The sequence below is a fragment of the Oncorhynchus masou genome, chromosome 21 (genome assembly GCF_036934945.1).
Source record: "Oncorhynchus masou masou isolate Uvic2021 chromosome 21, UVic_Omas_1.1, whole genome shotgun sequence".
Classification (NCBI taxonomy): domain Eukaryota; kingdom Metazoa; phylum Chordata; class Actinopteri; order Salmoniformes; family Salmonidae; genus Oncorhynchus; species Oncorhynchus masou.
The window spans coordinates 24,074,704-24,088,079 of record NC_088232.1 but is presented as its reverse complement, the minus strand read 5'-3'; the positions used below and the strand labels follow the sequence as shown (position 1 = coordinate 24,088,079).

General features: G+C 45.4%; 1 protein-coding gene across 3 annotated transcripts in view; it reads left to right on the top strand.

The window, feature by feature from the left end:
- Nucleotides 1-13,376, top strand: part of LOC135507985 (neuronal PAS domain-containing protein 3-like) — a 391,626-nt gene that overhangs the window by 52,806 nt on the left and 325,444 nt on the right. For 2 of the 3 annotated variants that reach the window (XM_064927840.1, XM_064927839.1), the window contains exon 3: nucleotides 11,418-11,504. The exons of the other annotated variant lie outside the window; for it this stretch is intronic. In XM_064927840.1, the coding sequence (XP_064783912.1) occupies nucleotides 11,418-11,504 (87 nt within the window). The remainder of the gene's footprint in view (nucleotides 1-11,417; nucleotides 11,505-13,376) is intronic. 3 annotated transcript variants of the gene reach the window in all.

Below are 13,376 nucleotides of genomic sequence, written 5' to 3'. Positions count from 1 at the left end.
CCTTGATGATCTTTATGGCCTTCCTGTAACATCGGGTGGTGTAGGTGTCCTGGAGGGCAGGTAGTTTGCCCCCGGTGATGCGTTGTGCAGACCTCACTACCCTCTGGAGAGCCTTACGGTTGAGGGCGGAGCAGTTGCCGTACCAGGCGGTGATACAGCCTGCCAGGATGCTCTCGATTGTGCATCTGTAGAAGTTTGTGAGTGCTTTTGGTGACAAGCCAAATTTCTTCAGCCTCCTGAGGTTGAAGAGGCGCTGCTGCGCCTTCTTCACGATGCTGACTGTGTGAGTGGACCAATTCAGTTTGTCTGTGATGTGTATGCCGAGGAACTTAAAACTTGCTACTCTCTCCACTACTGTTCCATCGATGTGGATAGGGGGGTGTTCCCTCTGCTGTTTCCTGAAGTCCACAATCATCTCCTTAGTTTTGTTGACGTTGAGTGTGAGGTTATTTTCCTGACACCACACTCCGAGGGCCCTCACCTCCTCCCTGTAGGCCGTCTCGTCGTTGTTGGTAATCAAGCCTACCACTGTTGTGTCGTCCGCAATCTTGATGATTGAGTTGGAGGCGTGCGTGGCCACGCAGTCGTGGGTGAACAGGGAGTACAGGAGAGGGCTCAGAACGCACCCTTGTGGGGCCCCAGTGTTGAGGATCAGCGGGGAGGAGATGTTGTTACCTACCCTCACCACCTGGGGGCGGCCCGTCAGGAAGTCCAGTACCCAGTTGCACAGGGCGGGGTCGAGACCTCTTTGGGCGGTAAGCAAATTGGAGTGGGTCTAGGGTGTCAGGTAGGGTGGAGGTGATATGGTCCTTGACTAGTCTCTCAAAGCACTTCGTGATGACGGAAGTGAGTGCTACGGGGCGGTAGTCGTTTAGCTCAGTTACCTTAGCTTTCTTGGGAACAGGAACAATGGTGGCCCTCTTGAAGCATGTGGGAACAGCAGACTGGTATAGGGTTTGATTGAATATGTCCGTAAACACACCAGCCAGCTGGTCTGCGCATGCTCTGAGGGCGCGGCTGGGGATGCCGTCTGGGCCTGCAGCCTTGCGAGGGTTAACACGTTTAAATATTTTACTCACCTCGGCTGCAATGAAGGATAGACCGCATGTTTCCGTTGCAGGCCGTGTCAGTGGCACTGTATTGTTCTCAAAGCGGGCAAAAAAGTTATTTAGTCTGCCTGGTGTTGAAACGCATCTGTGCTATGAATACCTTTATCTTGATTGATTACCTCTGGTCAAAAGTAGTGCACTGTAAAGGGAGTAGGGTGCCATTTGGGATTTTCTTCCTGCTTGTCATAATGGGATCTCATGCAGGTTGGCTTGGGGAGGTTGGTACCTGTCCAAATTCAACTTGAGGAGCTCATTTCTCCTGGTGGTTTTTCATGACTCCTGTCCTGACTACATCCACTCACATGTATGAAGTATCCCTGATGAGTTCTGCACATGTGTTACAGTTACTGCACATTAGGTGACTGACTCTTTTTCAACCATTCAGTGTGTCCCTTTCAACCATTTATTGCCAGTATACTTCATGCAGTCTGTTATTGTATTTATTTTTGTGTTATGCATTGAGATATATTGTGTTGAGTATAAACTACCGCAACGGGAAAGGAATACATCAAATCCGCCATGATTAGGGCTGTGGTCACAATCCAAGTGCAAAGGTCCCAAACACTGTTCTGTTTTGGCAGAAATACCATGAATCCAATCCCAAACCTCAAGAACAACAAGATGTTGTGTGGACTGGGCAGAATAACACAGAATTCAATTCAGTTGACACTTTTTCTGTCTCCGTCTGTTTGTATTTGCCAATTGAACATTGTGTTTGAAGTTTTATTTCTAGGGAGATGGACAAGATAAATAGTTAACAACCCCTCTTTGATAGCTCAGAGCAGGACTGGTGTATAAAGGACAGCTTTCATAGGCCAAGAGGACTTTGGCGACACACACACACACACACACACACACACACACACACACACACACACACACACACACACACACACACACACACACACACACACACACACACACACACACACACACACACACACACACACACACACACACACACAGAGGAGCAGCCGAAGCAGCTTGGCTTCGATCCTACTCGACACACATCCAAAGCCAGAAAACGACATGCTCTGTCACCCTGTCGCAACCAAACACCATAAACACACACACACACACACACACACACACACACACACACACACACACACACACACACACACACACACACACACACACACACACACACACACACACACACACACACACACACACACACACACAGAGCAGTGCCTCCTATCTCCCTCCTCCTCTCCACTTTAGACATTCTGCATTTGTTGTACTTACCACTGAGTAGTAGGGGCCCCCGTTGCTTCTGGTTACGCATTGAAAGTGAAATGTGACTTCCAGAGCTTGTCATGGATCAAAATGTTGTGCTGGCAATTGTTTAAAAATATTGTTTTGCTATAAAGTAGCCCAGCCATGGTTTTCAGCTGAGCTGCCCAGAGATGGATTGCTTTCTGGAGTTTTTGACAGGTGTAATTGTTAAGGCGTCATCTGTTCTCGTTTGCACAAAAGACATTTTATCCAACTGTAGGACTTGCCTGCTAATCTTTCTCCCATCATTCTATTCTTTGCTTGCCACTAGACAAATCCCCTGTTATTGGACCAGATGGTGGAGAAATCCATTCTCATGATAAGTTGCTGCTAGTTTGCATTTAGATTACCTGCAAAAATTTAACAATTTACTACTCTGCTTCCAACCATAACTTCCCCTTTTCTTAGTATGGATTTGACTTACTTGTAACAAATGATATAAATCTTGATGAGTATGTTAAAAATAAGGGGTAAAGCAACACAGTGAACAGGAACAAACAAATAGAGCGACCGGTAATGCGTTTAGACTCTGGCCCAGAGTGCAATAGCAGCATCAATCAACTAACAACAGAGTCATAGAAGCCCAATTTAGAAAGTAGTACCTAGACTTCTCACAGACTTGAATAACTCACTCTCCTCAAAGGAAAGAGTTTTCAGCCCCCTAAACATTTCAAGCTCTTTTCTCTCTGCATAGTAACCGTTTCTAAAAAGAGATTTCAACTGAAAGCGAAACAATTCTGTTTATGCAAAATATGTTTGAAAAACAAAATATTAAAATGAGCTGTATTGTGTAAATGTGACCTTCTTGGATTTCACATCGAGCCGTCGTGGTGTGACAATTCTAACATTAAATGAACTGTACGTTTCTGGAAATTAAGAAATGATAGTTGAAATGCTTGAGGATGTGTAGAGACAATGTAAACAAGCTTGAACCCATCCCGGGTATAGCTATAAAACATAAAACTCCATGGTTCAGGTGATTAGCCCCTCTAGATATCTCCTGAAAGGTGCGTTGTGCATAAATCATCTGTCTTCTTTCTCCGTCTTGTCGAGCAGTGATGAGCGGTCATTTGCATAATCCTTTTAAGGAGTCAAATTACACTGTCATGTAGCAGATTTAACATGCTAGCAAGGAATCTATTGCTTTGCAGCTAATTAGAATATGCAGTGCCCTCAGAAAAGTATTCACACTCCTTGACTTTTTCCATATTTTGTTGTGTTACAGCCTGAATTTAAAATGGATTATATTGAGATTTTATGTCACCTGCCTACCCTCAGTACCCCATAATGTCAAAGTGGAATGATGTTTTTTTAGAAATTTCTACAAATGAATTAAAAATGAAAAGCTAAAATGTCTTGAGTCAATAAGTATTCAACCCCATTGTTATGACAAGCCTAAATAAGTTATAAAACTTAACGTATAAGGTATAAAACTTTGCTGAACAAGTCACATAATAAATTGCATGGACTCATTCTGTGTGCAATAATAGTGTTTAACATGATTTTTTAATGACTACCTAATTTCTGTACCCCACCCATACAATTATATGTAAGGTCCCCCAGTCGAGCAGTGAATTTCAAACACAGATTCAACCACAAAGATCAGGGAGGTTTTCTAATGCCTTTTAAAGAAGGGCACCTATTGGTAGATGAGTAAAAAAAAAAAAAAAAGTAGAAATTGAATATCGCTTTGAGCATGGTGGTTATTAATTACACTTTGGATGCTGTATCAATACACCCAGTCACTACAAAGATACATCCATATTAACTCAGTTGCCCGAGTGGAAGGAAACCGCTCAGTGATTTCACCATAAGGCCAATGGTGACTTAGTTACTTAGAGTTACAGAGTTGAATGAGTGTGATCGGAGAAAACTGAGGATGGATCAACAACATTGTGGTTACTCCAAAAGACTAACCTAATTGAAAAGAAGGAAGCCTGTACAGAATACAAATATTCCAAAAACACATCCTGTTTCACAAGGCGCTAAAGTAATACTGCAAAACATTTGGCAAAGCAATTAACTTTTTGGCAAATCCAATACAACACATTACTGAGTACCACTCTCCATATTTTCAAGCATAGTGGTGGCTGCATCATGTTATGGGGATGCGTGTAATCATTAAGGACTAGGGAGTTTTTCAGGATAAAAAAGAAACAGAATGGGAGCTAAGCACAGGTAAAATCCGAGAGGAGAACTTGGTTCAGTCTGCTTTCCTCCAGACACAGGACAATAACCTAAAAAACAAGGCCAAATATACCCTGGAGTTGCTCACCAAGATGACATGAATGTTCCTTAGGGGCCGAGTTACAGTTTTGACTTAAATCTACTTGAAAATCTATGGCAAGACTTGAAAATGGCTGTCTAGCAATGATCAACAACCAATTTGACAGAGCTTGAAAATGTAAAAAATAATAATGTTCAAATATATTGTACAATCCAGGTGTGCAAAGCTCTTACAGACTTAAAGACTCACAGCTGTAATTGCTTCCAAAGGTGATTCTAACATGTATTGACTCAGGGGTGTGAATACTTGTGTCAATTAGATATTTCTCTATTTCATTTTCAATACATTTGCAAAAATGTCTAAAAGCATGTTCTCACTTTTTCATTATGGGGTATTGTGTGTAGATGGGTTAGAAAACATATGTATTTAATCCACTTTGAATTCAGGCTGTAACACAACAAAATGTGGAATAAGGGAAGGGGTGTGAATACTTTCTGAAGGCACTGAACATAACAGCACATTTCACTTCTTACTGCTGCTGCTGCTCAGTTCCTCCTCTCAGCCACAGAGAAGCAGTTCAATAAATACTGTCCTTTTCATGCCCACAAAACAATTTGGATGTGGTAATGAGTGGTTTCTCTGAAATTCCTGGAGGTTTAACTCTCCTAGTCGTTTCAGGCTGGAGTGGAAATGGAAACTCAACATGATTAAGGGAAGGAGGCCTCAGAGGGCCCAGGGGGCTCTGGAGTTGTTGAATATTGAACATGTTCACATCGTTGTCATACTCAGATATTTATATATTGATAGCCAATGACACCAAGTCGTATGTTACAGTGGAAGTAGTTACTGTAACAGGTTGTGAATTGTCATAGTGTAGTTATCTTTTGTCCCAATGCATGTCACATTGCAGTCTGCAGAGCTTGTTTTCAGAATGTTTGCCATATAGCTGCTTATACGGTGTATAAAAACTCCTAGTACCGTAAACTTAGTTTGTAGAGGAATTGCAGCTTTATGCAAAATTGGTCATTCAGATATATTTCATAAGCAGGCTTATTGGGCAAATAAATGCCTCCAACCAGGTCTGGAAAATCTGAAATCATGCCCATTTCCCAAATGGCAACATATTACCTATATTCTGCGTCTGTAACGGTTTTCTTGAGGTGAAGGAGAGGCAGACCAAAATGCAGCGTGGTTTCTATTCATGGTTCTTTAATAAAGAAAACTATACATGAATAGACTAACAAAACAATAAACGTGAGAAAACCTAAACAGCCCTATCTGGTGCAAACACAGAAACAGGAACAATCACCCACAAACACACAGTGAAACCCAGGCTACCTAAGTCTGATTCTCAATCAGAGACAACTAATGACACCTGCCTCTGATTGAGAACCATACTAGGCCAGAACATAGAAATACCCAAATCATAGAAAAACAAAGACTGCCCACCCCAACTCACACCCTGACCATACTAAATAATGACAAAACAAAGGAAATAAAGGTCAGAACGTGACAGTACCCCCCCCCCCCCCAAAGGTGCGGACTCCGGCCGCAAAACCTTAACCTATAGGGGAGGGTCTGGGTGGGCGTCTGTCCGCGGTGGCGGCTCTGGCGCAGGACGCGGACCTCACTTCACCATCGTCTTAGTCCACCTTCTTGTCCGCTTCCGTGGCCTCCTAACCACGGTGACCCTACTAAATGACCCCACTGGACTGAGGGGCAGCTCGGGACAGAGGGGCGGAAGCTCTGGACAGAAGGGCAGGGGCTCTGGGCTGAGGGGCTCTGGCGCGGAGGGGCTCTGGCGCCTCTGGACTGAGGGGCACTGGCGCCTCTGGACTGAGGGGCTCTGGCGGCCCCTGGCTGACTGGCGGCACTGGCGGCCCCTGGCTGACTGGCGGCCCCTGGCTGACTGGCGGCACTGGCGGCCCCTGGCTGACTGGCGGCACTGGTGGCTCCTTGCTGACTGGCGGCACTGGTGGCTCCTTGCAGACTGGCGGCACAGGCGGCTCCTTGCAGACTGGCGGCACTGGTGGCTCCTTGCAGACTGGCGGCACTGGTGGCTCCTTGCAGACTGGAGGCACTGGCGGCGCTGGGCCGACTGGCGGTACTGGCGGCGCTGGGCAGACTGGCGGCACTGGCGGCGCTGGGCAGACGGGTGGCTCAGGCGGCGCTGGGCAGACGGTTGGCTCAGGCGGCCCTGGGCAGACGGGTGGCTCAGGCGGCGCTGGGCAGACGGGTAGCTCAGATGGCGCTGGGCAGACGGGTAGCTCAGATGGCGCTGGGCAGACGGGTAGCTCAGATGGCGCTGGGCAGATGGGGAGCTCAGATGGCGCTGGGCGGACGGGTAGCTCAGATGGCGCTGGGCAGACGGGTAGCTCAGATGGCGCTGGGCAGACGGGGAGCTCAGATGGCGCTGGGCAGATGGGGAGCTCAGATGGCGCTGGGCAGACTGGCGACTTTGATGGCGCTGTCCCTCCCCCCAAGAAATTTTTGGGGCTGACTCTCGGGCTTCCATCCACGCCGCCGTGCTGCCTCCTCATACCAGCGCCTCTCCGCCTTCTCCGCCTCCAGCTCTTCTTTGGGGCGGCGATATTCTCCTGGCTGTGCCCAGGGTCCCTTTCGGTCCAATTCGTCCTCCCATGTCCATTCCTTCTCGCACTGCTCCTGCTGCTGCTTCTCCTGCTGCACCTTGGGACGGCGACACTCCAATGGTTTTGCCCAGGGTCCTCTCCCGTCGAGGATTTCTTCCCAAGTTCAGAGGTTTTTATCGCGCTGCTCCTGCTGCTGCCCATTACCACGCCGCTTGGTCCTGTTGTGGTGGGTGATTCTGTAACGGTTTTCTTGAGGTGAAGGAGAGGCAGACCAAAATGCAGCGTGGTTTCTATTCATGGTTCTTTAATAAAGAAACTATACATGAATAGACAAACAAAACAATAAACGTGAGAAAACCTAAACAGCCCTATCTGGTGCAAACACAGAGACCGGAACAATCACCCACAAACACACAGTGAAACCCAGGCTACCTAAGTCTGATTCTCATTCAGAGACAACTAATGACACCTGCCTCTGATTGAGAACCATACTAGGCCGGAACATAGAAATATCCAAATCATAGAAAAACAAACATAGACTGCCCACCCCAACTCACGCCCTGACCATACTAAATAATGACAAAACAAAGGAAATAAAGGTCAGAACGTGACAGCGTCCCAAATAGCAACATATTCCCATATATAGTGCACTACATTCAAACAGAGTCACATGGGCCCTGGTCAAAAATAGTGCACTATATAGGAAATAGGGTGCCATTTGAGACGCACACTTGAAAACACAGGAGTTAAAATGCCCTGCTGCAAGTATACACTAATGGAAAACTCAGTCCAGCTGCATACAGTCATGTTTAATACCCTTGATTTATGGTTGAAGGAGAAGATTTACATCAGAACATAAACTCATTTTGGAAAGGACACCATCTTATCACCTTCTCAATTTTTCCTACCCTTCAACCATATCGAGAGAATCCACAAGTTGTTGCTGTAGTATATTCCTCTTTACCTCTCTATAAGGGACTCCAAAAAATCATTTTGTTACTTTGAACATATTTTTTTCTTATACAGTGGTGGTAGGGTAATCTTCACCCTAGCCTGGTGTCATATTCCATATTGGGCAATATTAGGGTTCTGCTGTACTGCACAGACAGAGTGTGTGTCCCAAATGTCAACCTATTATTTTTTATAGTGCACTACTTTTGACCAGAGCCCTATAAGCTTTAGAGCACTACATAGGGAATAGAGTGCCATTTGGGATACGTCCAGGGACCAGGTCACCAGATAGCTGGATGGATGCTGAGGTAGTCTACTTATCACACCTCTTGTTTTCCCCTTGAATCCTCCAAACCAACAGGAAATTGAACACGCACAGACAGAGCAGTCTGTGTACCTTACCTCCACTCTTTATTTCAAAATGGATATCTCTAATGAAAATCAGAGGGGTCAGGAGGAGCAATAAAGGTTTGGCTGAGAGGCCTCTGGGAGCGACACGCTGTAATCATCTGATTTGGACATTTTGGGGTCCCATCAGTTGATTATTTGGGCTGCCTCCCAAATGGCACCCTATTCCCTATTTAGTGCACTACTTTTGACCAGGACCCATAGGTCCTGCCCTGTGCAGGGAATAAGGCTCCATTTGGGACGTAGCCTTTGCCTGGATGTGGTGCTCAACACAGCATCCACACTACACACAACTCCTGATCCCCATCTGAAATCAAGGACAAATTGGCAACTCAACAGACTGAATAGAATAGTGTAGTTAGGGATGGAGAAAGTCAAAATGGTCACACTCACACTAATTGCGATTAGAGCCATACTTTGATTCCCTTCTTCCCACCATTATTTGGCTTGGGCCTCTCTGTGTTGCCTTGCCGTCATTAAATATCATGATTGTCTTGTCACTCGTCTCTCCCCATCGCTTCTCTTAGTATTTCTTCTGCTCCTCTTCCCTGTTATTATTTCAGTCAGTATTTAGTATTCCATTCAGTCAAGGTCATTGCTTTTGCACTCTGTGTGTGTGTGTGTGTGTGTGTGTGTGTGTGTGTGTGTGTGTGTGTGTGTGTGTGTGTGTGTGTGTGTGTGTGTGTGTGCGTGCGTGCGTGCGTGTGTGTGTGTGTGTGAGAGAGTGAGTGTGTCTCTTGTAGAGAGTCCAGATCATACAGTCTGAACTGTGTGTTGTGTTGATCTCGTCCCACCGTTCTAACAGGAACAGCAGTGATGACTAAATGCTCTTATACGTCTGGACTTTCCATCAGTCTCTCTCTCTCCAGCTGAGACGAGCTGGGAAAAGAGCTTATAGAATGTTCCTGAACAGACTTAGTCTAAGGCAGGGATGGGCAACTTTGATGGGGGGGGGAGGCCACAATAAACGGATCTCATGAGCGGCCACAGTGACTTGTGGGTCTGCGTACCCACATCCGTACCCACACATGCATTCAGTGTCGGCCCTAGCATTTTGGGGCCCTAAGCCAGAAATGGATCCGCGGAACTACAAAAGGGTCGCCAGGTGCCCACCCCTGGTCTAAGGAATCGTCCCATATGGCACCCTATTTCCTTTATAGGCCAAAAGAGGTCTGGTCAAAAGTAGTGCACTACTGTATATAGGGAATAGGGTGCCATTTTGGACAAAGTCTAACACTTTACTGGGATGCCTGGTCCTTATCGCAGTGTTTACTGTATACTGAGGAGTTTGTGATCCTCCAGAAAAACAACTCTCTTTGTTCTGCTCCTTCCCAGTCCTGAGACACCTCACAGTGTAGAGCTGAGAAGTTCAGTCAAAATACAATACTATCACTACGTACAGTATATTCAGTCAGTCAGCCACAGACCGGCTCGCTGCTGTGTTGTGATTTAAACAGCTAAACGGCGGCTTGCTGAACGCCCCCCACCGTGCGCAAAGTGCTCTTCTGAACAGGAGACCCTGCCGTGTTTGACGTCTTCACTAATTTGACATGGAGTTCAGAAACCTCATGACTCTTACAGCTTAGTGATGTTGAGGACCATGTTTTCCATACCACAAACATGGCTGCTCTTTGACTTTCACTTTACAGTAACATAGTGGCCAGCCCAGCCCAGGCCCCAGCTACGGTAAGGTAACGGCTCACAGTGTTTTTTTACTTTAAAGCCTTTCAGTTGGTTTTGTGGTTACCCCTCTGACACGTGTGGAGGTAGCCCAGCCCAGCCCAGCCCAGTCCAGCCCAGCCCAGCCCAGCCCAGCCCAGTCTCCTCTCCCTTTCCCGGTCTGGTTGCCAGCATTAGCCTCAGCCAGCAAATCATTACACACGGAACCCTGCCAAAGTTTTAAATACCAGAAAATAACACCATTTACCACATGCAGGGCAATTATTTCTGTGAAAAATTACCCAGGGTTTTTTATTTGTGATAAACCCCCTTTCTTAGCGGAGAAAGACGATGCACAGCCGGCCCTTTCAGGTCTGAGCGGAGGACTCATTAATATTTATGGCCTGCTTTGCAAAGAAACATTGATAAGCTGGCTGGTTGAATATTAAGTTTGACTTTATTTAAAAACGCATTAAAAAATATTCAACAAATTAAAGAAGGGACTTTTTTCATATTTTTTTTTTGTTAGAAAAAAGGTAAAGGAAAGCATTGGAAGCTTTGTAAAGAGGTGAGATAGGAAGCAGCAGGAGGAGTGGGACTTGAAGATGTGTAGAAATACGTCCAGAATAGGATGGCAGTTGATATAGTTGAGCTGTTGATTATTCTGAAAGGCAATGTGAATGTATACTGTCATCACACCGACACGCCGACACACACACACACACACACACACACACACACACACACACACACACACACACACACACACATAAACTCTTTTACTGACACCTCAGGGTTCAGTCCTGCCTACCCACCCTCAGGATGTCTTCAGGAGAGGTCGAGAGAGAGAGAGAGAGGCAAACCTTGAGTTGTCCAGAGAGGAACTGAACTGACATACCATGCTTTATTCCAGGTAGAAATGTCAACAAGTAGACTGTTTCTACTGTACTCGGGCTATACTGTGTGATATTATTGAGCAGTTGGAGACGTCTCACATGCACTGAAAACTCCTATCAATGCTGACTTATTTTTCAATTCCCATGTACTTAAGTAGTTATTATTAACATGTACATTATATTTACAGATCCTTCATTGCAAGTCGTTGGTACTTTACAGTCTACACATGCTATTTATCCATCTGCTCATTAACTGAATGTTATAAACTGACCAGCCCTACTGTATCTATCTTTGTAGGGAAATTAAAACCCTACACCCTTTCTGCATGGAGGGATCAGAGGAGGAGGCCATAGTTGATGCCCAATTCATGTCCAAATTCCCCCAGTAAGTTGGAAGTCTTATTTCACACATTCATTTAGGACATTAAGCGGTTTTAAAACATTGTTTATTTATATCACCAAGGTCATTTTGAGTGCCTGCGTAGATTTTCATGTCCTTTGATACTTGTTAGCCTGACATAGTGCTGCTTACGAAACCAAGTCAATAAACGGAGCAGCACTAAACCTCTTTGAAGAGAAAGTGAGATAGAGAGAGAGACATAGAGAGAGAGAGAGAGAGAGAGAGAGAGAGAGAGAGAGAGAGAGAGAGAGAGACAGTGAGAGAGAGAGAGAGAGTGAGAGAGACAGTGAGAGAGACTAAGAGAGAGAGAGAGAGAGAGAGAGAGACAGTGAGAGAGAGAGAGAGAGAGAGAGAGAGAGAGAGAGAGAGAGAGAGAGAGAGAGAGAGAGAGAGAGAGAGAGAGAGAAGCATTAGCTGATGAATGAGGAGCTTGTAGTCATGTTGCACTTTGTCCGATTTCTCACTCTCCCCCTGCAAGTGGTTTCATCAGCTGTGTGAAATCCGATTCAGATATTATTCTCCTCTGGTAAAAGAGAGGGCAGCTCAGCCATGGACACCAATCCTGGTTTGAGATTTAAATGTAAACCTCTAGAAGCTGTTATAGAAAAGACAAGTTATTCTATTACCCCACTGTAAGTTAGGCAGGAAAAGATGAAGTCACTACAGTCAGTCAGGGGTAGGTGTGATGCTGGGTTCCAGATAACAGGGCATGTAAATTAGCTGATAGCTGGCGCTGATGCCTGTCCGCTAGCAGTGGGACTGTGGAGAGAATTGAGTCCCCCACTGAGAGTATAGGGATGAAGCAGGATGTTCTCTCTCTGTGTCTCTCTGTCTCTCTCTCTCTCTCTGTCTGTCTTTCTCTCTCTTTCTATATATATATCTCTCTCTGTCTCTCTCTCTCTCTCTACCTCCCTCTCTACCTCTCTCTACCTCTCCATCTATCCTCTCTTTACCTCTCTCTACCTCTCTCTGCTCTCTCTCTACCCCTCTCTCTGTCTCTACCTCTCCCTCTCTCTCTCTCTACCTCTCTCTACCCCACTCTCTCTCTACCTCTATACCTCTCTCTTTCTCTCTCTGCTCTCTCTCTCTCTACCCTCTCTCTCTCTCTTTACCTCTATCTCTACCTCTCTCTGCTCTCTCTCTACCCCCCCCCCCCATCTCTCATCTCAATTTTTCTCTCTCTCTGCTCTCTCCCTACCTCTCAAATCCACCCCCTCTCAATTCAATTCAAGGGGATTTACTGGCATGGGAAACATATGTTAACATTGCCAAAGCAAATGTATTAGATAATAGACAAATGTGAAAAAATCATAAAAATGAACAGTAAACATTACACTCACAGAAGTTCCAAAAGAATAGACATTACAAATGTCATATTATGTATATACAGTGTTGTAACGATGTTCAAATGGTTAAAGTACAAAAGGGAAAATAAATAAGCATAAATATGGATTGTATTTACAATGGTGTTTGTTCTTCACTGGTTGACCTTTTCTTGTGACAACAGGTCACACATATTGCTGCTGTGATGGCACACTGTGGTATTTCACCCAGTAGATATGGGAGTTTACCAAAATCGGGTTTGTTTTCAAATTCTTTGTGAATCTGTGTAATCTGAGGGAATTATGTGTCTCTAATATGGTCATACATTGGGCAGGAGTTTCGGAAGTGCAGCCCATTTTCCACCTCATTTTGTGGGCAGTGTGCACATAGCCTGTCTTCTCTTGAGAGCCAGGTCTGCCTCCGGCGGCCTTTCTCAATAGCAATGCTATGCTCACTGAGTCTGTACATACAGGTAGTCAAAGCTTTCCTTAAGTTTGGGTTAGTCACAGTGGTCAGGTATTCTGCCACTGTGTA